Here is a 25806-nt window from a genome sequence, read left to right as displayed (position 1 = left end):
ATCTACCAAAGTTAAAACAAAAGCAAATAAGCAACGTAAAGAGACTCCTAACCCCTATTGAAATAGAAGCACTAGTTAAAAGTCCCTCCAACTGAAAAGGCCTAGGGACAGATGTATTCAATGCAGAATTCTACCGGATTTTCAAAACTTAGCACCAATACTTATCAAATTATTCTTCAAAAAGAGAAACTAAATGTTCCATAATTATTTTTACAAGGCAACTATTACCTCGATATATAAGTCACACAAAGACCCAACAAAAAATAAAATTATAGACCAATATCCCTGGTGAATATAGAAGCAAAAATTCTCAATAAAACACTGGCAAAACAAATCCAGGAACACATCACAAAGTTGGCTTCACCCCAGAGATGAATCAGTAAAAACAACCATATAAACAGACTGGAATATAAAATCACATGCTTATATCATAAGATTCAACCAACAGACCTTTAACAAAATCCAACATCCCTTTATGACAGAAGTCCTGTATGGATATGCCTCAACAAAACAAAGACGGCTTACAGGAAGTCCACAGCCAGCATCAACAAAATAAATGGAGAGAAACATTTCCAATAAAATCAGGAAGAAAACAAGGATGTTCACTCTCTCTGTAACTATTCAATATAGAGGTTGAAGTCATAGCTGGAGCAATATAACAACTGAAAGGGATGAAAATAGAAGAAATAGGACTCAAAGTATTTTCATTTGAAGATGATATGATTTTTTTTACGTATGAAGGGCCCTAAAAATGTCACCAGAAAACTTTTACAGTTGCTAAACACTTTCAGTCATGTATCAGGATACAAAATTAACACAGGCTATTCAACCAATAGCCTCCCTACATAATAAGGACAGAATAAAAAAGAAATCAGAGAAATAATACCTTTTACAATAGCCCCTACCCCCAAAAAAATCTTAAGATAACTCTAAGCAAGCAAGTAAAAGTTTTTATAATAAAACTTATTCTACAGAAACCCTACTGATTCCAACGTAGTTATTTATACATTTTAAAAGGATAATCTTCAGCTTCATATGAGAATATAAAACAGGAAAAAACAACACACACACAACAACAACAACAACAACAACAACAACAACAACAACAACAACCACTCCGGGATAGATAAAACAATTCTGTACAAATAAAGAGACTGCTGGATGTACCATCATGAGAGATCTCAAATTATACTAGAGATGCTACAGTGACAAAGTAGCCTTGTAAGGGCATTAGAGCAGATATACTGATCAATGAATTCAAACTGACTTTTTATAAAGAAATCAAATGACATTGTTTAAACTGGATGACTGCATGTAAAAATGCAAATAGATCCCTATTTATCACCCTACACAAAACTAATTTCCAAATGGATCAAGGACAAAATACCATGAATCTGATCAGAAACAAAATGGAGAATAGTCTTGTATGCATTGGCGCAGGGAAAGACCTTCTGAACAAGATACCAAGAGCACAGGCACTCAAAGCAACAATTAATTAATGGGACCTCATGAACCTGAAAAGCTTTTCTATGGCAAAGGACACCATCATTTTGAAAACTCAGCAGGCCATTTCAGCAGAAAATACCTTCACCAATTACATACTTGATAAAAGTGTTAGCATCTAGAATATATAAAGAACTAAAAATCTCTGAAGACTAGGAAAACGAATGAACCAATTTAAAAATGTGAAACATAACTAAGCAGACAGTTCTGAAAAGATGATACACAGATAGCTGAGGAACACTTAAAGGAATGTTCAACATCCTTTGGCATCGATGAAACACAAGTCATTGTGTTTGGAAACACAATGACCACACATGCTGGTGAGAATAAGGGGAAAGGGGAAAACCTACTCGTTGTTGTGGAGAATGCATACTTCCACAGCCATTATGGCAAACACTATCATGGTTCACCAGGGAGCTGGGGCTAGACCTACCTCAAGATCCAGCTCTGCCACTCCTAAGCAAGCATAAGAAGCTGTCCACATTCTATTGTGGAGTTACTTGCTCATCCATGTCCATGTGTTGCTCTACTAATAACAGTCAGAAATTGGAAATATTCTACATGTCCACCAACTAATTAATGGATAATGAAAATAGGACACATGTACACAGTAGAATATTATTCAGCTCTTAGGAAATTTGCAGGTAAATAGATGAAACATGAAGAAAAAAATCATCCTGAGTGAGGTGATCCAAACCCTCCAAAAGTCTAATATTGTATATTTTATTTTCTATGGATGCTAGCTTTTATGCCTTGGATATATACGTTACAATTTAGATACTCACAGAGTAGAGCAAGGTATTGAGATAAAGGGGTAACCTCCCAAGGAAAAGGGAACAGAATATATTGTTATCAAGAGTCAGGGGAGAATGGGATGGCAGGATTAAATAGAAAATAGGATGGGCAATAAGGTAAGGGAGGGTATGTGGGAAGGGACAACTACACTAAAGGTCATTTGACAGGCTATATGGAAACCTGCTAGTGTTGAACCTTCCTAAACTATATACATACACGAAAGGAATATAAATGGAACCATCAAACAGTGGGAAGACATGTCCCAACTAGACATCTTATACTTCCAAATGAATATATTCCATTGCCAGGAATAGGTTACATCATGTTGAGTCACTAGCCAAAGCTCATTAAGAATCTCCAAATATCACAGGCTATTGTGAAGGTTACCATTTGCTGTCCACAAGCTGATGGTGAGACCCAACTGTTGTATGGTGAGACTGCACAACAAGTATGTATCTCATCTGGCACAAAGTGTAGAGCCTTCTTAGAGGCTTCACAGCTACTGAGTACTCTCCATGGTCCTGAAATGTACCATTCATGCTGTAGGAGAATAGTGGTCATTAACCTAGCTACAAAGGCACTGACTTGTAACAATGACCGGCCTGTAGGATATGCAGGTGCCAGGGTAAAATGAATGTTGTAGGGATAATCAACCATTCCTTGATTTGCTTCGTGAGATGGAACCCATACCTGATACAGCAGGGGTGGCCTGAGATTGGATAGGCCATGAACCCAGGGGGAAAACAAAAATACTATTGTTCTGCTGAAGGAAAATAGGGGAGGGGGAGGACCCTTAAGGATATTCTGCTTTAACCATAAATCAGGGTTTCTCCCAGCCCTCACGAGAGAAGCTTCTTTTTTGTAGTAGATGAGAACTAGCATAGAGACACAACTGGACAATGTTCATAAAATGACAGACCTTAGAGCATTCAGCTCAGGGATCTACAAAGAAGAGGAGATGGACAGATTGTAAGAGGCATCAGTGACAGATTAACTCCAAGAAAACAGTGTCTTCGAGACACAGCAGGACTGTTGCATATATAGACACACAGAGACACATGGACTGCATAGGTTCAAACCAAGCAGAATGCCAGATCTAAGAGGAGAAAGAGACACAGGCTCCCACTCCTTCCCAAGAAACTATGAGTGATAGATAACCCGCTGGCAAAGGAAAACTTAATTTTCTCCAGTAGAGTCTCACTGGGTAGGCCCCATGCCTACTCAACCAGGAGTAGTTGGCCAACACAGAGAGAACTCCAAACTATTTTTATAGACTTTGTATCATTTTGCCTTGCTTGGGTGCCTTCTGTTTTATTTGTCTCTAGCTTATATGTTTATTTTCCATCTTTGTGGACTTTTTGGTGCATATATGTATCGTTTTTTTTAGTTTTAGTTTGCATTTTAAGGAATGAGAAATAAAGCTTAGAATTGGGTGTATGGGGAACCGGGAAGGTTCTGGGAAGAGAAGAGTCAGATGAGAACATATTGTATAAAATATTTTAATAAAAAAGAATTATAAAAATATTAAAAAGTTTTTAAAAAGAAATAAGGAAAATATAGAATGTACTATCAGATAACCTTGAGAATGGAACTTGAATTCATGTGAGAAGAGAGTGGAATTCTTTAGGTAGGCTCAGGACTGGAGTAGAAAGGTTGAGTGTGGCCACAGAAATATCAACAATTTTGCTGATTTTCCTCTTACCCCAGAGAATGAGAATAAGATCATGAGAAAGGAAAGGCTTAATGGGAGATGGCAGGAGATTCGTTCCTTGGATTGATTTGGGAAATGGGGTGCAATGAGGAGAACAGGTTTAGGTTCCTTGGATTCTAGTGAAATGAAATTTAAGACCTCTCTGAAGGATCTTTGCCCTTTCTCCCAGCCAACCAAGGTGTTGAATTTGTGCTTACAGAGAAAATTTCAAATAGACAGCTACCTAATCACCATGGCAAAAATCATCATCTCTATGAAATGAGGACTCTGAGAAGACTCTCTAAAGGAAGACAGGTAGCCATTGTCTTGTACTGAACTTAAAGAGATGAGTTTGTTCTTGTTTTGTTTTTCATCCCTTTGTTCAATACAAGGTTTAATCCTGTAACCCAAACTGGATTTGACCTTGTGGTCCTTCTGTGTTAGGCTACAGACAGATGTTTGTACCATCATGCTTGGCGGAAGTATAGATTACTTATGCAACAACATAGAACTCATCCTCTGAATGTACTGGTTTTGGATGGATTTAAAATTATCTATGTATAGCTTGCATAGATACAGTGGCTCCATATAACTAGTTAGATTTCAAGGTTCATTTAAATGCTATGCTCATATAAAACTGAGCCCACCTCTGTACATTAGTAAAAGCCCATCTGCTGCCCTAACAAAGTTAGGCTGTGCTCTGGAACACAAAGTCTATTTTCCTTGTCTTGCAGTCAGTTGAATGATTCTGAAATCAGGATGTACCTGACAGTCAGTGTTCTAACAAACAATGCCAGTAACAGAAGTCAGCTATCAAATCATTGTCATTTCTCACATGGCTGTTGCATGCAGTCAGCTCTTCACGAATAAATATTGACAATTTCAAGTTCAAAAGGAGCATAGTTGTGACTGGGTTATCACTTTCAACTTGACTAGGAAGTTGTTAAAAACAAGTAAAGAGTCACTAGTCAAAAGCTCATATTTTCTATTTTCCTCCAAATAGTATAGTCATCTTTAACTGTGATTAAGTGTCAGAACCAGACTATGCAGAATCTCCTATGCAGAGTGCAGTGAAGGTCGACTGTTTTTAGCAAAGGCAACGGGAAGATTCTGAAGTGTGGAATCAAGGAAACCATGCGGTCTAACTTATATATTAAAGATCCTGCTAGAACTTTTGAGTTGCACAGATTTTGTTCCAGAGCACAGCCTAGCTTTGTAAAGGCAGCCATTGGGCTTTCACTAATATATGGAGATGGGCTCAGTTTTATATGAACATGGCCTTTAAATGAGCCTTGAAATCTAAATGGGTACACAGCCTCTCCCTATGAGGGAACTGTGTCTATCTAGATGATAGATGCTGTTAGCTTTCACTAGGGTGGCAAGCATGGGTGTATATGGAGGGAGTGGGGCTCAGAATGCCTTATTTAGAGTTAGAAAATGGTGCATGTGGTGCTTGGCTCAGTATGAGAGATCTGACACACGCAGATGTTAATAAAAGTTTGTTTGGGTAATTAGGCAGAGAGTGTCATCAATTAAGAACACCAAGGGGAGTTTCAGGTTTGCGGAAGATTTTAGCCTAGGAAACATTACCTTTAGAAATATAAGAAGTATGAAGCAGTAGTAAAATGTGTGACTGGAGCTCTGGGAAGAGTCATGGCAGTAGATACAAATGTGAAAGCAATGAGCAACTGTTTTCTTCTACTGCAGGAGTTGCCTTTGTGGCTGCACAGTTCCCGGAAGCAATGGAGACCACAAGATACTGGAGATGCTAGACTATGAGATGCTCAGACCATCTACTGAAGGCATGGTGAGTCCCAAGGGAGAATTTGTGGGTACTGAGGGTGGGGGCTGAACTGGAGGAGTGGGGCTTCCTAAGTCCTTTGGGATTCCACCAATTTCATCGTGAGCCCCAGATGTCAGACCCGGAGCTGAAGAATTTGGTGTTCACCATGTTGGATTCCCCTTACATAGTCATTCCTTACTATGTTTTGAAACTTCTTTTTATTATAAGAACATTTATATTCTGTAGCATTTGTCATAAGCTGGAAGTACATAGCTTGGTTTTGATATCATAGGAAATCACAGCTAGAGACTTTATGTTTTCCTTTAAGAAGTCTCGATAGGCAGCCATGACTGGCCTAAAACTTTCTATGTTGATCAGACCAGACTAGAACTCACCAAAATCCTCACCTGCATCTGTTTATCAAGCACAGGGGATTAAAGTCATATGCTTCTGAGTTTAGCCTAAGATTCTGGACATTTAAAATGTTAGAAATGTTACTGATCATAGGAATTGCGATATTGGACCAAATAGATTTTATATTGCTGTAAGATGATCATCAGCCCATAGGAGCAAAGGACAGAAGGTAACAGTGGCTGAAAAGTGATACATTTGGGTGTGATGCCGACAAGGCTAGAGCTATAGTAGCTAAGAGTTGACTATCAACTTGGTAGACTTCAGACTCACACAGGAGATGGGCCTTGTGTATTCCTTCATGGGACTACCTTGATTTCAATCATTACATGAAAAGAATATCCCACCATTGGTGGCACATTTTCCGGCTGGGATCCTGGCTGTGGAGAATGGGCTCTGAGCACGAGAAGCAGCAGCAGCAGCATGCATGTGTGCATGTGTGCATGCATGCATCACTCTCCGTTTGTTATTGCAAATGCAATGTGACTAGCTACTTTAAACTCCTGTCACCTTGAATTCAAGCTCCATGATGAATTCTATGATTGAATTTTAAGTCAGAATAAGCCTCTTCTGCCTTAAGAAACTAAGACATATCATCTCTCAGGGATGTCCCCATCGCAATCCCCTGGATCCTGTGAAAATGTTACAAGAAGGATCCCTGCAGGTGATTAAATAAAGACCCTCAGTGGAAGTGTTACCCTCTATCATCCAGGCAGCCCATAGAAATCACAATGACGATTATGGAAAGGCAGGAGTGTCAAAGTTTGTTCTGAAAACATCAGTGAACTGCAAGCCTTGCATATATAAGAATGGGCCATAAACCCATGAATAAAGCAGACACTAGAAGTTGGAAATAGAGTCTTTTCCTGAACTTCAGAAGGAGCTGGCCCTACCGATGGTTGATTTTTTTTTTTTTTACCACAAAAGACTTCTGGCCTAACACAACATAATATAAATCTGAGCTGTTTTAAGGCACTAAACTTGCATTAATTTGCTACAGTAACTAACAAGAGGAACATAATATAACTACAACTTGGAAATAAATCACGTATCATCAACAACCTTGTCAAAGAATAAACTACATCTGTGTCTATCATTCTTTTTTTATAAGAAATGGCACCGGTTTCGGAATGGGCTGGGAGGGAAGTTGGCGAGTGTGCCTAGCCAGACGGTCTTGGCCTGGCTTTGTTTGATTATTTATTTTTGAGAGACTGTCCTCCAGCATAAGAAAAGTGTGCTGTAGAGCAGGATGTGAGAAGAAAAGATGATGTTCAGCATAATGAGCTAAGTGTCAGTATTAGTAAGGGCATGGAAAAAGTCAGAACAGCAGCTGGACAGAAATCACACTTCTAGAAGCCCAGCAGAACAAGGGGGATGTGTAAGTCTCCTCTGAAATTAAGTCCAGAAAACCCTCTGCGTGCTCTGAAGGAGTGCAGTCATCCCACACTGGGCCTTGTGGTGAGGAGTGAAAAGCTGTGCTGACAGCAGGTCAAGGGTCTCATACCTTTTGGGTAAACACACAGTTTTAAATGAAAGGCCAATATAGGGTATAGACAGTCTGACTTACTAGTTGGCTTATCCAAGCACCCATTAGCCCCCCCAACACAAACACCTTCAAGCACTTCCCTGCAGGAACATGTCTGCTTTGCAGGTGCGTCATCTGTAGCAGTCCTGAGATGCTCTGAGGACCACAAAAGCCCAGAAGAAGAGCTGCAGCACCATTGTTTCACTTAAGCTTCTACCCAGACGGGGCTCTGCACAGAAAGCTGTGAACTGTTCTATTTCTAGGCTAGCTAGCCTTGTGACTCAGATGAAGCCTCCAGCCAAATAGTCATGCCAGACACTTGCCTGGTCTCTCAGGATAGCTGGTAACACGGGGCGAGCTGGATGCATGAGGGAGCTCCCGGGGAGGTTTGACAGTTCCTCTCCACTGCAGTCATGCATTTAGCTGTCTGGCTTTTGCTTTGGTTCTAAGTACAATAACTTTAGTAAAAGTTGGGAAGGTAGCTCTCGCCCTACATTTGTGGGTAAGAATACAGTTCTGGTTGATAGGGGAGCCCATGGTGTGAACGATTGCCCCTCATTTTGGGAGCCGGGGCTGTATTTACGCTGAAAGCCCAATTATGTATAAGAACTGTTTTATACAGGGAAAATACATTTCTTTTTTTACAACTGTGTTATTAATGACATAGCAGACATCATACCTTAAAACTTCTTTTACCGAAAAACAGTTAAAACTATATTGAATATAAAAAAACAAAGGTGTGATTTGGATCAATGATCAAACAGAAGAGATGGTGCAGGGACGTGGAGCTGCCTACACTGAAGATGACAACCCCTTCATCTTATGTTCCCATCACCACGATCTCCATTAAGACAGGAGCTGCTGGATTACAGCCCACAGGTCAAACAGGGCCTGCTGCCATCTGTCGTTACGCTATAAGCTAAAAGTAGCACTATCAAAAAGTTTAAGAATATATTATCACATGGGAGTATTTTGTGGAACCCAGTTTGAGGATGGGAACATCCATCCCTTTGGATGTTATCTACAAGGACACTGAACACATGGTTTACCACGGGATCACAAATAAGAAATAGCCCCTCTCCGGCACTTCATAGGGTTCTAACCTGTGCTGCCCCTAGGTTAGAAGCCAGGGCTACAGAAACAGGGCACCTGTGTCCTGCACCATATGTCATTGTTATTTAAACTCCCTGCGTCTGCTCCCTCAGCTTCCTGTGCACTACAGGTGGCTGCAAGGAACTGTACAGGAAGTGAAGGGCGGCCCTGGACTCCTGCTGAGGTAAGCATCGTTCGCACTGTAACAAAGGCTATTGATGATGACTGCACTTCCACTAATGTGTCTTCTCCAGGGGTGACACTCCACCTACTTCAACTTTTCTGGACATTACGGTTGACAGTGATTTACCGTTTCACCAGATTTAAAAATGATCTTCTCATTAGTTGGTCGGAATGCTTTTTAGAAGTGTCTCAGTCTTCTTCCCAAATGAAGACCGTCATCAACTGCTGTGACACAATAATGCCCGGTAATTATAAGTTTACAACTCAATGAACGGTTGTTTTTAAAAATCAGTATCTTCTTCTATCCTCGTGTCTCAAAACCATTTCCAGGAATGTATCCCAGAAAGAAATTTTGATCTATTGCAGATCTGGATCCCTCCTTGACAGTGAAACCAGGACTCCAGAGGCTACATACACGGCAATTGTCAAGCAAGTGAATGCTTGCTCGCTTACATGTGGATCTCTTTATGCTAATTCACCTATAGATTCATGGAAGCAAAAGTTTTCAACTCCTTAGTCTAACCTAAGTTCCAAAATTATTTCTAGTCATGAAAGTGGACAACTTACCATAAGTTTCCTTGATCAGAGTGTCTTTATTTCGCTTAGAAAGACGGCAAATACATCCAGTTAATGTATTAAATATGAAAAGGCTGAGGAGGCTCAATTTATTAATGATTCAGGAGAGCTTCCTAAGACATCTATTTGGAATTCATTTATAATTTATTTCACAGCTTAGCTTCAGTTCCCACAGGGCAAATATTTATCAAATATTACTCTGTTTTAAATCCCCCCTTTGTATTTTCTCATAGACGAATATTCTTTGCCCCTGAATGTAGTCTAAACTTCCTTAAAGTACCCATCCATCTACTGTAGTTTAATGTGCATTTCCTGATAAGATGACAGTAATGGGTTTTCGGATATAGCAGAGTGCAGTGTGCAGCCAAACAAAAGAATAATTACCAAACATAGTGGCTGGCTCCAAATTGAACAGGAAGCAGCGAGTCTATCATAAATATTTATTAGAGAGTAACCATGGTAATTAATAAGTCCAGACATCAACATAAGGGGAATAAAGTGTCACCTTAATATCCAATCATGGCCAGTCAAACCTCACCACTGACCTCTTGGAGACACACAGTTGGCCAAACAGAGTCTTAGAATGAAAGACAGACAGACAGCCTAAGAGCAGAGGGAACTGAAAGAACATGACCTTGAATCTGGCTGCAGACCACGCATCCCTGAAGCAGTGATATGGTTCCACCAGCCTAATCCCTTCTTCTAGCTAAAGACAAAGCACAAAAGACGTTGGCTCTGAGTTTAGCTCTCTGAAACTATGTTGATGTTCCTTAAGCTCTCCTCATCAAACACAGAGCAGAGCAAAAAACTTCTTTAAAGAGTTAGTGTGGGATACACTGGCTACTTGGCTGGGCCTAGAGTCCAGAACGATGCGCTCATTCCCCAGTGAGTGGTTTGCTCTGTCTCTCATTGCAGTGCCTATCAGTCCTGGAGCCTTTGCTGGTGCGTTCCACTGTGGTCCCTTCATTTACTACTGTAATAGCGAAACCACCCAAGTAACTGCAAAGCTGAGCAGGTCAGAACGAAAGGTCAAACCCAGGTCAAGCTGTGGCACTTCTTGGCACCTTCTGCAGGATCAGATTTCCAACGGGGGAAATAGTTAGGAAAGGACAGAGAATGAGGGAAGAGTTTACACATACTCAATTGATAGAACCCCAAAGTACCTTCAGCGCTCCCCTACTCTGCTCCTCCGTTTCATGTGACTAATGACTATTATGGGCCAGTAATTTAAAAAAAAGTATTGGAAAGACAAAGACTTTGCAGGAGAAACATCATAGAATGCTGAGATCAACAGACCGCTTGAGGAATGTAGGGATTGCCAAGGAAAGAGATCAAAAAGCTTCAAATAGTTTCTCAGCAGCCAAAGACCTTCAGCCTCTGTAAACAAGAGATCAGGGGGGAAAACCAACTCTCATTTTAATGCCTTTCCTCTGGAGGGACATTGAGGAATGGATTTTGAGTTAATACTCTTGACTCTTGAAGTTTGTTAGAAAATGGTCAGCTCACAGATCTCCCCTGTACCTCAAAGAACAAGACAACTATTTGTGGGACTGGATGAAGGAAGGCAAGGAGTAGAGACAAGCTCTGCCAAAAATAGGCAGTAAGAAAATTTTGCCAATTGGCCAAGGTTATGTGTGAGATCTCAAGACATTAAAATATATTCCAAAACTGGTACTGGTTTTGAAAGACTGCTGCTATATAAGGTAGGCACTTACATAAACATATTCTTATTTAAGTCTAAAATCCTAAAGGCCTTCTATTACCCCAAAGACCACAGAGATAGTAGTTATGGCTTTAATACTTTCACAAGTACTTCATATTCTTTTTCCTCCAATAAGGAGAGTTTCTATGAATTACAGAGAATAACAAGAAAAATGAAATATTGCTTTGCAGTGATCAGCTAAATACTGAGATTTTAAAATCTAAAGGCTGAGATAGTAAATGAGAAATATAATGAACTCACTCAGGGAGATAAAGTTTTTCAAATTATATTTTAAGATAATAAATAGGTTAATTCAAGATGTTCGTATAATAAGCTGGCAGCAAATAAGTGGAAGGCAGAATACATTTCTTAGGAATATCAATAAGATATTCCCTTAATAACAATCTAGATCATTTTGTATGTTATTAAAAACCAAAATGCAATAAATTTAAAATGAAAGCTAGTACCTAAACATGACAGTTATAAATGTGAATCTACACAGAACCAATGTGAGAAGGCATGTGTTGCCACCCTGAGTGCCAGGAAATAACAATGAGCCAAAAATGAGACAGAGATACCACACTTAAAATGGAATTTAAGATACACTGTTGACCGCAAGGTATTATGGGAGACAGCAGCTACTTGGTCCCTGGACACACTTGCTACTTTACTTGTCAGATGGACAAAGAACTCCGCCATGTGTGGGGCTCACGGGTTCAGCCCCACACTCACCTCTGAATTTCATTGAACCCATGTACCTGCAACTGTATTGAATGAATTATTCAAATTAAAGACAAGGCAAATAAAATAAACCTTCCTTTCAACTGTATCACACTGGCACCAAACAAATACATTTTTAATATAATGCCTGTTTGAATCAGTTTACTTCATTTGTCTCATTACTGTGAATACAAACTGTGCTCAAATGGAGGAATTGTTTCTAACTGTCATTCCTTACAAAACACAATGAAGCCACCCTGACAAATGCTTTCTGCTCTCTGTGTGAAAGGGACAGAAAAATTTTTAATCTTAGAAAAATTTCATTTCAAAGATGAGTCTTCCACGAGGACAACACAGAAATCTGCTTATCAGCTCCTTGACTCAGCCCTAACTTTTTGGCTACCGTGACCAAAATGCATTCTGATTTTTGTTTTTTGTTTTTTTTTGTTTTTTTCTAATCCAAAGCAGAAAAACAAAAGCTCATAGAAATTATGACAATGATTTCAAGAAAAAAATGATAATGGCAACAAAAAGGAGATGAAATCTTTTTTTCTAATTTAAGGAAGAACTTATAGAATGTCTGAGAAAAATGCCTTATGGATCTCTCAGTCATGGTCCTGTTCAACCCAGAGATTGCCTATTTCACCTAAAAAATACCTATCTAAGATATGCAAGGAGGGAAGAAAGCAGATGGAGGTTTTAAAGCAGCACCCTGTAGCCTTTCTGTCAGCTACATGGCCTCCTGCCTCAAGGAAACTATTTCTAATCTCTACTTGCTGAAGACAGTCAGCAAGGCTAGATCCAGAACAGCTTTTCTCCACAGAAAAACCTTTTCTCCAGTAGAAAACTACCCTGCATTAGAATTAAAATCTGAGGAAGATAAAGTATTTGACAAGAAGGGGGAGGCGCAAGGAATGTTGGGGAGCCCGTATGATAAGTAAAGATTGTACCTTTACTCTGTAGTCATCAACGTCTGTAACGGTAGCGACGCGGATTAGCCGGGGGTTCCGTTTGTCCACAGCTTCCAACTTCATGTTTGGCAAAAACCCGTGTGGAGCCCTCTGTAACATCACAGCACAACAGGTCATGAAGCCGGCAAGCCAGGTGCCCACTGCACTGCCCCAACATCGTGGTTGTGGTGCAAACACACAGATCTTTAACAAAATTGGGATTTAGTTTTAAGAGCATATAGGACTTTATGCGCATTCTCAAATCACTGCTATGAAAATCTCTATTAGTAGAAAGAAAAAAAATTGGACATTTTCGAGATTACTATGTAACACAAAGACGGATTCAGTTATGAATTTATCAACGATGACATCAAGGTTTGAAAGGTTCTTGACTACAGTCTCTCTATCCGTTTAGATTTTTTTCCAATATCAGTATAAAATAAGATGGTTTACTACTTTTGCTAGCCATTTGAGCTGCGTGTCTTAAAAGGCAGTCCATTTATGTAGCAAGTCACTCAAAAAGATAAACACCGTGTTTTCTAAATTTAAACTTTAATATACTCTTGGAGAAAAGCTGCTTAAAAGTTCAACTTAAGAACTCCCTTAAAAATCTAACCTTGATGTAATTTAAAGCCATAAGTTCTCCTTTCATCAACTCACCTATGACTTTAGGTTTGAGCTTTAAAATATCTGGGGCCAAGAGTCCATAATGATAAGAACACAAGCAAAGGAAACAGGATGGGGAGCCCATTGGGTGTGGCATGTGTCCTATGAACATAGTGGTCAAAAGAGAGACCGCTCCAGTGGTTTCACAGGTTTAGCTGATAGCTTCCCATCAAATGCCATTTCACGTGAAAAGTGTTTAGCTGACTTCACGGGGAAATAAAATCACATTGAGTTCCTCAAGTCTAGCTGTGGCCACAGGAAAATAAAACTCTATTAATGTGTGAGTTATAAATAATTAAGCCATTCTCCAGGATCTGCTGAACTCCAGCACAGTTTATATGCAAGCCTATTTTCTTTTGAAAGCATCACTACACCTACTAAATGGGTTGTGTCCGTGTAACTAGGTATCTGAGAAGGTTCTTTCTCTCGCCCAAGATTGCTATTCTCCATAAGGAATGTAATTGTTCCACATTGTAGATGCCAAATGTATATATTTGAGTTGAATCCAAGATAACCCATGACAAATCCTAGAAGTTTTTGCAGCTAAATATTGCTTTATTCTCTAGGAAAATCAAATGAAGGTTTGGAAAAAGGCAAGAGAGAAAGAGAAGCTACCAGACATTGGACACATTTGCTACTGAAGCTTTGAGGACCCTTTGGACTTCTTCTGTGGACCTACACCCACCCACTAAGCCTTTTCTTAGAGAAATAAAACAGTGTTTTGTTTCAAGTCTCGTCTAGTCACCAGAATGATTTAAGGTAAGCTTTTAATCCTAGCACTTGTGAGGCAGAGACAGATGGATCTCTGTGAATTCAAGGCCATCTTGGTCTATATAGAGAGTTCCAGGACAGACAGGGTTACACAAAAGTACCCTGTCTTAGGGGAAAAAAAAGAGGTAAGTAGAGTCAGGGGGAAAAGTCAGAATTTGGAAGGAATTTTAAAAAAAAAGACTGATTTAGAACACAATATTTCTAAATTGTACCACTTCTGTGTGTAAAATGTTTTACAAATTAATTTCTACCTAGTTAAACTCTGAATAAAAATGTGTAAATGTGAACCATAAACATCAGTATTCTAATGGCTAGAACAAACATTGCCCTCATACAGAGATAAATCTGTGCTCACCAGACTCCGTCCACTGTCTCACCTATTTGACTATGCTACCATCACTATCCAAACAGTCCCTGAGAAAAGGATACAGAAAGATGAGAGTTCTCCATTCAGCTGGCCCAGAGAAAATGGGCTTCAAGCTCTCCACCTGCAGTGGCTGATGGGACCCTTTAGGTTAGCACCTCTATGTCCCTCTCTGTGACTCCAATAAGGAATCAATCTCTACATGCTAGCATATAGGAGCAACAGGCCATAAGTGCGATGTTGCATCCTTAAGCAAAAGCAAAGCAAGCTGGTTATGAAATCATCACCTGGATTCAAGAACTAGAAACAGGTAGAGCGGCAGAGGCAGCCGGGCTCACCTGCTTCAGGGAGGTGAGGGTGGGCACCACAGGAACTCACCGTGTTAAAGGCCTTGGCGGGGACCGCCTTTGCTTGAGTAGCTTGCAGGTAGTCTGCCCAGGAAAACTTATCTGGACCAGGATAACCTGAGAAGACACACACACACACACACACACACACACACACACAGGTCAGAAGATTCTTCACAGATCCCCGTGTATTATGAACAACACTGTCACCTGTATCATCAGAAGTTTATATTATTTTCCTTCAGTCTTAAGCAAACCTCTGAGAGGACCAATACCAATGTGTGCAAGCACCCGATGACTACTTCATGAGTTCACCCACCAAGGCCAGGTGGTTTTGCCAGGACTTGTTAGACTGAAGTGGCAGCCAAGACTCTGACTCCCAAGAGTTAGGGTCCTTAGGACTTGGAAAAAACCTAAAGTCAGCTGTGCCATGAAGCTGAAAAAAGGTTCTTTGGATGGTTTGTCCCAGCATCGTAAGGATGTGGATTACCCAAAATGCCCAGCAGACAATACTCATTCATCACTCTGTTTTGGATTTTGAGAACTAAAAGAAGGCTGACACTCATCTCAGCATTCAGGCCTCTGACAGGAAAGCCATTCCGAACAGAAAGCGGCACTCCCACAGAAGTCTCTATATGACAGGGATGGGGAGATGGGGAGGGGACATTCATTGACCACAGGTCACATGATCACTAATGATCCCTTGCTGACCCTATATGATTTCAAGCTAGCATGTGATTTCAGAAGACTTCCTCCTGGTAAAGCCTCAGATAATGAATCTGGAAAAGGAGTCAGATTTCAGATTTGCTTTTTTCTTTAAAACAACAGACATTAGAACAAAGCTCTTGTATTTAGAGTGTCAATGATGCCACAAGCCTCCAATGCATATTCAGCTCCTCACAATTAAAGAGGTGTGTGTGTGGGGGGGGGACCTTCAGGCAGAGTAACTAAATAAGCCTCGTCACAGGCTCTCAGATCTGTTACCTCGTCACCCATCTCTCCTGGATCTATCATTTGGGGAATTGCGCCTCTGGCTTTTGTCAAGACAGATACTTTGTTAATTCTCTCCTCTTTTGTTGCTGTTTGTTTTTTCAGATAGTATCTCCTTATGTAGCTCAGGCTAGTCACAAAGTTCCAGCTACCCTCCTGTCTTCTGAGTGCTCAGATTACAGGTGTAACTCATCCAGTTCAGAGAGCTCATTTGTAATTGTTTTTTTCAAAATAGAGCTGATTTGAAATTGATGCAGAAAAAAAATTAAGAAACCAGCACAACCCGGCATCTAGCGAAATCACCAATGAGTCTGCACCACTTTTGCTAGCACAGTACCTGGCCTTGCCTGCCGTCGGCTTGGTATGAATTGTAATGGTTCAGGTCAGGTAACCTGCATCCTTGCTTTCTCCCTCCTTAACTTTGAATAAAAATCTATAGTTGTTTCTGTCTTTGTTTCCCCCTCTCATTAACTACATAATGTTCCACTCAGAGTTCTTTTATGACTGACCTGACATCCTCTTACTTCATTACTGTATTGTTCCTTGTTAAAGCCTCAGGCCCCAGCTGTCCTTCACACTTAAGGTTTGCCCAGTTGATATCATTTTAGTTAATTAATTTATGCCCTGACTACCCATGACAGTGAACCGCACATTTAGGATCTACCTTATTACTACCAAATACAACCATTCTTTGGGCCACATACAATTAGTACATTTTGGAAACCCAATAAGGCATTTCTTTTTAGCATGAATTTTGCTATTGCAATTTAGCTCTACAGGGAAATCACGATGGGGTTACTGACTACCAACAATCTTTCACATGCTCTACAAATGTCTGAGCCACCTTAGATATCTGCTCGAGAGGTGGTTTTGGAGATAGAGTGAGAGCACTGCGGCTATTCTTGGAGAGTCAATTCTAGGGTCTCTATCCCTTGGTTTCATGGACTGTAGTCATGGTCTCAGGAAATAGCCTCCATTGAGCATTCATTCACAAGCTTCAATGTTAAACTTACAGCTTTTAAATGCAGAAATAAACACCCACTCTCACTGTGTTCCCCTCTAAATGCAGCCAAATATTAATAAAGGCATTTAAATTTTTAGTACAAATTTATTTGTGTATATGCGTGGGTGCATGAGAGGGTGGGGCTGCTTAGAGGCTGCCACATGTGAGCAGAGTCTAAGAGACCATGTGTGGCAGTCATTTCTCTTAGGATAGAACTCAGGTCAGCAGGCTTGACATAAGGGTCCTTTCTCTGCTGGGCTAGCAAAATGGCCCCAATAAAGGTATTTCTAAAGGAATGCTTAACAAGAGAGAAAGAGCCTAATTAATTTCAAAGGATGCTCTACTTAAACCCCAATGATAGGAAAGGAAGTGTAGGTGTTCCTGAGAGTATGCGTATACAATCACTTGAGAGAAAGCAAAATATGTATAGCATAGAATGCCAAGGATTTAGGATGTTTTCTTCTGGGAAGAAACAGTAATTTCTGGACTCCACTGCAGTTAACTACAGTCCTCTGGCTGGGTGGTAACTAATGCAGGTAAGGTCAAAGAAAGAAGTCAGTTTTGAGGTCAGCCACTAAACCCCCCAGCCACCATGTGCAGCCATCAGATTAGGTCATTCCCAAGGAACTGGAGAAGTCCTAGCCCCATAGCAACTGCAACTGCAACAAAACAACAACAACACATTACTAAGTAGAATCAGCATGATTGTGTTGTAGTAAGAAGTAAAGGTGCTCAATGTGTTTTTAAAAAAAGCACTATGATTTTGATGTGGTTCAATGCACTAATTAGTTCACAGTAACTAACAAAAGTGCATTTATATGGAAGGAATGACAAGGAAGGAAAAACAGAAGGCAATAAAAATAGCGAGTTTTTAGCTAGAGCACTATAAATCTAATGCTATTTAAGCAAAATAATAACTCAATTAAAGTACAACTAATATGGTAATATAAAGTCACAGTGAAAATAGATTAAAAGTCAATGGGTTATGTCAACAAGTATTTCTGGAAGTGTGAAAAGCAAGCCAGTGAATGAAAACTGACTTGACAGAACTCTAAAGTCCAGACATAAATCAGTTAAAGAGAACGTCAATAGGAATAAGGCATTTATGAGAATCCTGGAACCACTGCAGACACATCTGCAGGGAGCACCATGAGGCCAAAAGCAGATGGCTACTTCAAGTTCAGACATGCCTTGTTAGACCTATGTACACATTCAAGTGGTCTGATTTTCCTCATCTTCATCAAAGTTTCTAATTAAGTTATGGTCAAGACAACAACCAAGATTGGTCATCACATAGTCACCCCTTGTCAACAGGACATCTCATGTCATACTTAATCTCCAAAAGAAAACAGTAATACACCAAGTCATAATCTTATCTAACATGAAATAACTATCCCAACATGCTTCTCCATAGTGGAATCCCTGCCGTGCTCTAATCTGACCTACTGTTGCCGAATGAATTTTCGCACAGCCTTTGTTATAGACTTGTTACTCTCTCTAAAGATCGGACAAACAGCGGCCTCCACCCCCCCTGCCTTCCCAACTTCTCGTAAATATTCTTATACTACACTATACCACACTACACTATACTACCCTACAATACCCTACACTACACTACACTATACTACACTACATGCATCCCATGTCGAACTCTGGTTTTCCAGAAGTTAAAGATTACAAATATACTATAGAAGTGATAATCTGTCACAAACCACATACCACTGTGTAATTGTCCCTACAAAGTGTCCTTCATCTTTCTGGACAGGAATTGGTCACCATGAGTTCTTGATAGCACAAAGCAGAAAAAGCAAACATCAGTCAGCGAAGGAGAAATCAGGAGGATGCATGGTACTTGAACATCAGCCCCTAGCAAGCATATACTGATCCGGCCAATCGATGCCAGTGAATGCTAGAAATTAGTGACTATAGATTGGGTCAGAGATAGAATATTTGTATAATTTTGGAGTAATTCCCCAACAGATATGGATGTGTTGCACCAGGAATAAAGTGGTTGTACAGTGGAGAAACTTGGGTCACTCTCCTTTGGTCCTGAAACTAGGTTACCACTAACAGGAAGAGAGTCTGCCATGCATACACCTGCCAGGATACAACGGGAACAAGCATGGTCATTAGCATGGCTTCTGGGGTGTCTGATGTCACGTAGAAATGACAAGGACTCATGTAATCATGAGGAAGCATGTGCCAAACCTGGGGTGGGGAGCATGGTCCAACTAACTGTGGTCCTCAAAATTGTGAAGCAAACTACAGGGTGAAGAACATCTGCGTCAGTGAAGGACACACAGGAAACAGGGATGTAATGTGTGCTCTTGGATCATCTGCATGTTTTCCCTCGCGTTTATTTTTCTATTGAGGATATCATTTATGGCAGGAGGCAAAACTTTGATTTTTGGCAGTTTAATATCATTTAGTTTGGCAGGTCTTTCATATCCTTGTTCCACACTGCTCTGAATAATCAAAATGTCTACGATTTAAAGTGAAACCTCTTAAAAGGCCATCAGAAAGCCCCTGGAGGATGTTCTGCATCACTTCTCACCTCCTCTCCTCCTGCCCCCAACCAGATCCTGTAGCCAGTGTGCCTGTGCTAGAGTGCCTCACTCTATGCCTGCAGGGGCTTTGGGCTATTTTGTTTTGCTCCTACTTCCTTCCACCCAATAGTACAACATCAGGTTTCCATGCCCATCGGAGACCAATTCAGATACTATTGCCATTGTGAAGCTCTCACTCCGTGTGCCCTGGAAGTTGTTCTATTGCACTCAGGTGTCTGGGTGTAATACTTTGTAGAGCTTGTTGAAAGAGGAGAGCAAAAAGTTCTTAAAGTGCCCTGAAAAAAATCAGGAGATGCCAAGTGCACAGAGGCAGGTTTTCTTATCTCTCTGGATAACGTGTCTCCAACAAAGAAGATAGAAATCCACCCTGACGTCACAAAGTTGCCTTGAAAACAGGCAACTGTGGGGAAGTCTCTACCATACTGGGCAACTGAGAAAAATGAGACCCCCAAAATTAGACTCCACGTCTCACGAATTCTATCAGACAGACTATTAGAAAGACAGACTAGTGTCAGTCAAGACGCAGAGAAGTAGGAAACCCCATGCTCAGAACAATGCGGACGATATAGAGCCATGGAAAGCAGCAGGGTGGGTCTGCAATAATTTGGACACAGGGCTACAGAATTATCCCAAACATCCAACCCCAGCTACAACACCGTGAGGACCATAAACCTATGTTTAAACAAAACCAAATATTCTTACGAGTATTATTCAAAATATACCCTAAGTAGAAATCACCTGAATGCTTGCCAGTGGATAAACAGGTCTGTAAATTGTGTTTTATCCATTTAATGATATATGCCAGACAAAAGTACACTGTGGATAAAACTAAGACACTACTATGCTCAAGGAGAACAGCCACACACAAAGGCAACATTATTTTGCTTGCAGAAAAATATCTGGGACAGGTACACTTGTAAAAACTCAACGTAAATTAGTGGTTGTCAAGAATGTAGAAAGATGGAGGATTGGAGAATAATAGGTGACTACTGGGAACTCCTTTCTGAGGTAGCAAAAGTGCTGTCAGAACGAATGTGGTAATGGTTACACAACTCTGTAAATATGGTACAAATATTGACTGGGTACACTTTAAATGGATGACTTATACAGTTGGTGGTTTTTACTTCAATAAAGCTGTTAGAGAAATAATAGACCCGTCTTTTAGAGCAAGATCCCCAATTCTCTCCATTCTGTTACTGAGAATACCCTGAAAACCCATGTACTGGGCCTAGTTTGCAGCAGGTAGTAAGCACTCCAGAGTGAGCAGCAGTGTTTACAGAGGCCCTCTAGTCTCAGCTAGGTCTCCAGGAGACCAGCCATGCTGTCAGGCTCATGCATTCTGACAATCTCCATGTTTGGGAGGGCTTCCTGCCAACCTGCCTGCTTCATGAGGGAGAATCAGACAGCAGGCGCTTATTAACTATAGAACAGGCTGCTACAGAGCCTGTTGAAGAAAGTCTTTTTGATCTGATGAACAAGGCACACTGGGTGATAGAGATCAAGGCAAATTCATATACATGCACATTTTTATAAGTGGCAGTTCTTTTCCAGATATCAAAAATAAGGAAGAAAAGTAGAGCTGCCATCTATGGTGTAATCATCAAGAATATTAATTTTAAGTCTAGTTTTATTCTTATAATTAGCATACAAGGTTCTCTGCTCCTCCCTGTTCCAGAGACAGCCGCATCTCGTGCAGTGCCAGCCTCGTCTCATAGACAAGACGGTGAAGGTCGGTGTGAACGGATTTGGCCATATTGGGTGCCTGGTTACCAGGGCTGTGTTCTGCTCTGCATCTGGCAAAGTTGACATTGTTGCCATCAACGACCCCTTCATTGACCTCAACTAGATGGTCTACATGTTCCAGTTCAACAGCACAGTCAAGGTTGAGAATGGGAAGCTTGTCATCAATGGGAAGCCCATCACCATCTTCCAGGAGTGAGATCCCGCTAACATTAAATGGGGTGATGATGGTGCTGAGTATGTCGTGGAGTCTACTGGCGTCTTCACCACCATGGAGAAGGCTGGGGCTCACTTGAAAGGTTGGGCTAAAAGGGTCATCATCTCCGCTCCTTCAGTCGATGCCCCCACATTTGTGATGGGTGTGAACCATGAGAAATATGACAACTCCCTCAAGATTGTCAGCAATGCATCCTGCACCACCAACTTCCTAGCCCCCCCTGGCCAAGGTCATCCATAACAACTTGGCATCATGGAAGGGCTCATGACCACAGTCCATGCCATCACTGCCACTCAGAAGACTGTGAATGGCCCCTCTGGAAAGCTGTGGTGTGATGGTTGTGGGGCAGCCCAGAACATCATCCCTGCATCCACTGGTGCTGCCAAGGGTTTGGGCAAGGTCATCCCAGACCTGAACAGGAAGCTCACTGGCATGGCCTTCCGTGTTCCTACCGCCAATGTATCCATTGTGGATCTGACATGCTGCCTGGAGAAACCTGCAAAGTATGATGACATCAAGAAGGTGGTGAAGCAGGTGTCCAAGGGTCCACTAAAGGGCATCCTGGGCTACACTGAGGACCAGATTGTCTCCTGCAACTTCAACAGCAACTCCCACTCTTCTACCTTTGATGCTGGGGCTGGCGTTGCTCTCAATGACAACTTTGTAAAGCTCATTTCCTGGTATGACAATGAATATGGCTACAGCAACAGGTGGTAGACCTCATGGCCTTCATAGCCTCCAAGAAGTAAGAAACCCTGGACCACCCACCCCAGCTCAGCAAGGATACTGAGAGGAAGAGAGAGGCCCTCAGTTGCTGAGGAGTCCCCATCCTAACTCAGCCCCCAACACTGAGCATCTCCCTCACAATTCCATCCCAGACCCCATAATAACAGGAGGGGCCTAGGGAGCCCTCCCTTCTCTCTTGAATACCATCAATAAAGTTCACTGCACCCCCCCAAAAAATAATTAGCATACAAAGTAACACACTTCCTGATGTTATTTTCCTACATACTGAGTTTTGGTTAATAGATTAACCAACTTCTCTTCTCTGTGTCTGCCCCCTTCCCATACTCCCTTGCTTCCACTTCAACTTTCATCATCTATGTGTTCCATGACCCTTTTCTTCCTCCTTCCTTACAGCTCTATCCCCTTTCCCCCTTCCCCGGGCCCCTTTCTAGTTTTCTGGTCTCTACCCACACTTCAAAAATTAATTTTAGTTTTCCAGAGGTAGTTCCCTAATATTTCATCAAATACTGTGGGTACCTTTACATAATGATAGGGCCAGATTAACCCCATTTATCAGGAGTTGATTCCTTACGGAACAGTACCTGCCCCACAGATGCCACAGGTCTTTGTGAGTCATGATTGCCCTTGTGCAGAGAACCATTACTTCTTCAAATGGTTAGAAAGGTTTTCTAAAACTCCACCCATTACCTACTTACCATTTCAACTAATGCATCAGCCGAAGTTGTCCCAAGGAACAGAAGGTGGCTTGCTTTTAATCTTCCATGCAACAGCAAAGGGAACTATAGCTTAACACTTAAAAGTGTATCAGTGAAAGGATACTGTATGTTACTGTTGCATGTTTACAAATGGTCTTCCTTGTCTCCCTTCCACCCTTCCTTGTTTCCCTTCTACCCTTCACTGTCATCTAGAACCCTTGATAATCTCCCTAAATACCCAGGGCAACAACTCAGATCAATTCCTGTTATTCTGCTGTCAAAAGCTTTTATTGCCCCTGGAAGTGCATAAGCTTTGGCAAATAAAGAAAACGTTTTTTTTTTTCTGACCAAAAAAATGTAATTGAAGACATAAAATGTTATGACCTATAAACATGAACATATTTAAGCCTACACATGTGGAAAATCCATAAACATATGTAATGTTCAAAAGATAAATTGCTTTCTGTAAAATAATTCTGACCAATAAAGTTTGGAGCTAATTGCTATGAGAAACAAACCAATCAAGGGATAATGTGTAATGTTATTTATATTGTATTGTGCTTAAACATAAAACATATAGATGCATAAAGAATCTCTAATCCAAATCTTACATAATTTACATAATGGAAAGCATTTTGTCTTGAAGTATCCTTACTTTTCCTTCTGTTCTGAGAAGCAACCTTGTTGGGTTTTGCATTCTCGATTAAGAGCCATTTGGCTTCATAGATACAGATTGTTCCCTGCTTGTCTGGATTTTAGATTTGTGGTGAAGGGTGTGAGGTTATTCTGACATTCCTGCTTTGCATGTGGGTTGTCATTTTTCTTTTAGTATTGGATGGTGTGTGTGTGTGTTTGAGTGTGTATGTGTGTGTCTATGTGTGTGTGAATGAGTATTGTGTGAGTGTGTATGTGTCTGTGTGTGTCTATGTGTGTGTGTGTATGTGAATGAGTGTGTGTGTGTCTGTGTGTATGTGGGTCTGTGTGTGTGTCTGTGTGTGTCTGTGTATATGAGTGTGTGTGTCTGCATGTGTGTGAGTGAGTGTGTGTATGTGTGTATGAATGAGTGTGTGAGAATCTGTGTGTGTGAGTCTGTGTGTTTGTGTCTGTGTGTGTGATGTTCTTTGTATTTCTCAAATCTTGACTATGATTGTGTACTGAAGAATTACTATCCTGTCACGTGGATTTGGGATTGAAAATACCTCTGGTGTTTGGAAGTCTAATTCACTCCCTAGGGTAGGAAAAATTTCTGCTATAATTTCAGTAAGAGTTTGTCTATTCCTTTTGACTTCATCTCTGTCAAATTCTATCTTCTATCCCATCAACTCCAGGTTTGGTCTCTGAAATGTATTCCCAGAATCCATAGAAATCTTGGTTGCACTCCTTTAGATTTCCTTGTAGATTTCTGACTATATTCTTGCTTCAGCTTTGACCTCCTTTCTTGAATTTGTCCTTCAAGGTCTTCTCTGGTGATAGCTCTTCTCTGACTGGCCGGTTTTTAACCCAGCTGCTGTCTTTGGCTCTTTCTCAATGCTTCGACTTTCTTGTTAAATTTGTCTTCTATATTTTCCCCTTTCTCATATAACTTACTGTTTTTTTCACCCTAGAGATGGTCTTCTCGAGGTTTCGGGCAGACCCCCTTAGTCCATGCATCTATGCTTTAGACTTCTATGTGGTCATTAGCCTTTCTCAGACATTTCTGCTGTCTCCGTGATTCTGAATTCTTTTGCAGAGGAGCTGGGTGGCCGAGGATGGCTCAAGGTGAGTAATTCTGTTTTCAATGTTCCTTTATCTCTTTAATCTCTGTATCAATTAGAACAATTTGCCTTCTGGTTATAACTTACCCTTCTTCTAACTACATTTTATTGTTTTGTTTTCTGTGAATCCTCCTAGAGGGAACTCTGCATTATATCCAGCTGTAGAGACTGGACAGTCTTGTCACTGACTCCTGGCTTGGATCCCGAAGAAAAACCTGTCTTGACAAGGTAACATCAGGATTGCCTGTGAAGCTGCATGTTGACCACCAGAATGCCTCAAGGGAGTCAAATCCCCATCACAGGATGAGCTCTATGAACCAGTTGGGGCTAAAGTCAAATTTCTAGTCCCATAGTGAATTCTGTAAGAACTGGAGTCAAAACCTGGAAAGATATGCTCACTAGTGCAATAACAGAACAAATGTCATTGGGTAACTACTGGTTAGATTTAAGGCCCATTCCACAGAAGAAACGCATAGCTCAGCTATAAGTCTAACGAAGAACTCTTTGCTGGGGAGTTCACAGGCCACAGAAGTGAATCTAACACTATTTTGTTAGATGAACATAGTATTGAACCACCCTCTAAATCTGTGTCTCTATTCCCACGTATCAGTGCAGCTCTCAGGCCTCATCAGAGAAAACTTTTCATGTAGTAGAAGACAAAATTCTCAACCATAAATGAGATGTTTATCTTACATACCCATCTCCAAAAGATCTGGGAGCATCAAGGAAAAGCAAGGAGAATTTCAGAGCCAAGGGTAGGGAGGAGTGAGGTGGGATGGTGTCTTACAGTCATGAAAACACCAAAGTGCTCATAAGTGACTGCAGCTGTGACCTTTGCCATGCCTGTGAATATCCCAGCATGGGGTAGGAGAATTCGGGAATCTTCAACCCTTACTGAGGAGTTATACATAGTTTATGGCTGCTGGTAGAAGAAGAGTTAGTTTAATTTAAGGGATTGTTCACTGGTTCAATTTCATTTAGGTCATCCATGCTATAGTGAATGGCCAAATCCACA

General features: G+C 40.9%; 1 protein-coding gene across 1 annotated transcript in view; it reads right to left on the bottom strand.

Moving 5' to 3' along the window:
• Window positions 1-25806, bottom strand: part of L3mbtl4 (L3MBTL histone methyl-lysine binding protein 4) — a 323366-nt gene that overhangs the window by 251618 nt on the left and 45942 nt on the right. The window contains exons 9-10 of the mRNA XM_032899789.1: window positions 15110-15195; window positions 12931-13041 (exon numbers count right to left, since the gene is read on the bottom strand). Coding sequence (XP_032755680.1) covers window positions 12931-13041; window positions 15110-15195 — 197 coding nt within the window. The remainder of the gene's footprint in view (window positions 1-12930; window positions 13042-15109; window positions 15196-25806) is intronic.

This window comes from Rattus rattus, chromosome 4, assembly GCF_011064425.1.
Source record: "Rattus rattus isolate New Zealand chromosome 4, Rrattus_CSIRO_v1, whole genome shotgun sequence".
Taxonomy (NCBI): Eukaryota; Metazoa; Chordata; class Mammalia; order Rodentia; family Muridae; genus Rattus; species Rattus rattus.
The sequence above is the reverse complement of the archived record's forward strand: the minus strand, read 5'-3'. Positions and strand labels throughout refer to the sequence as shown.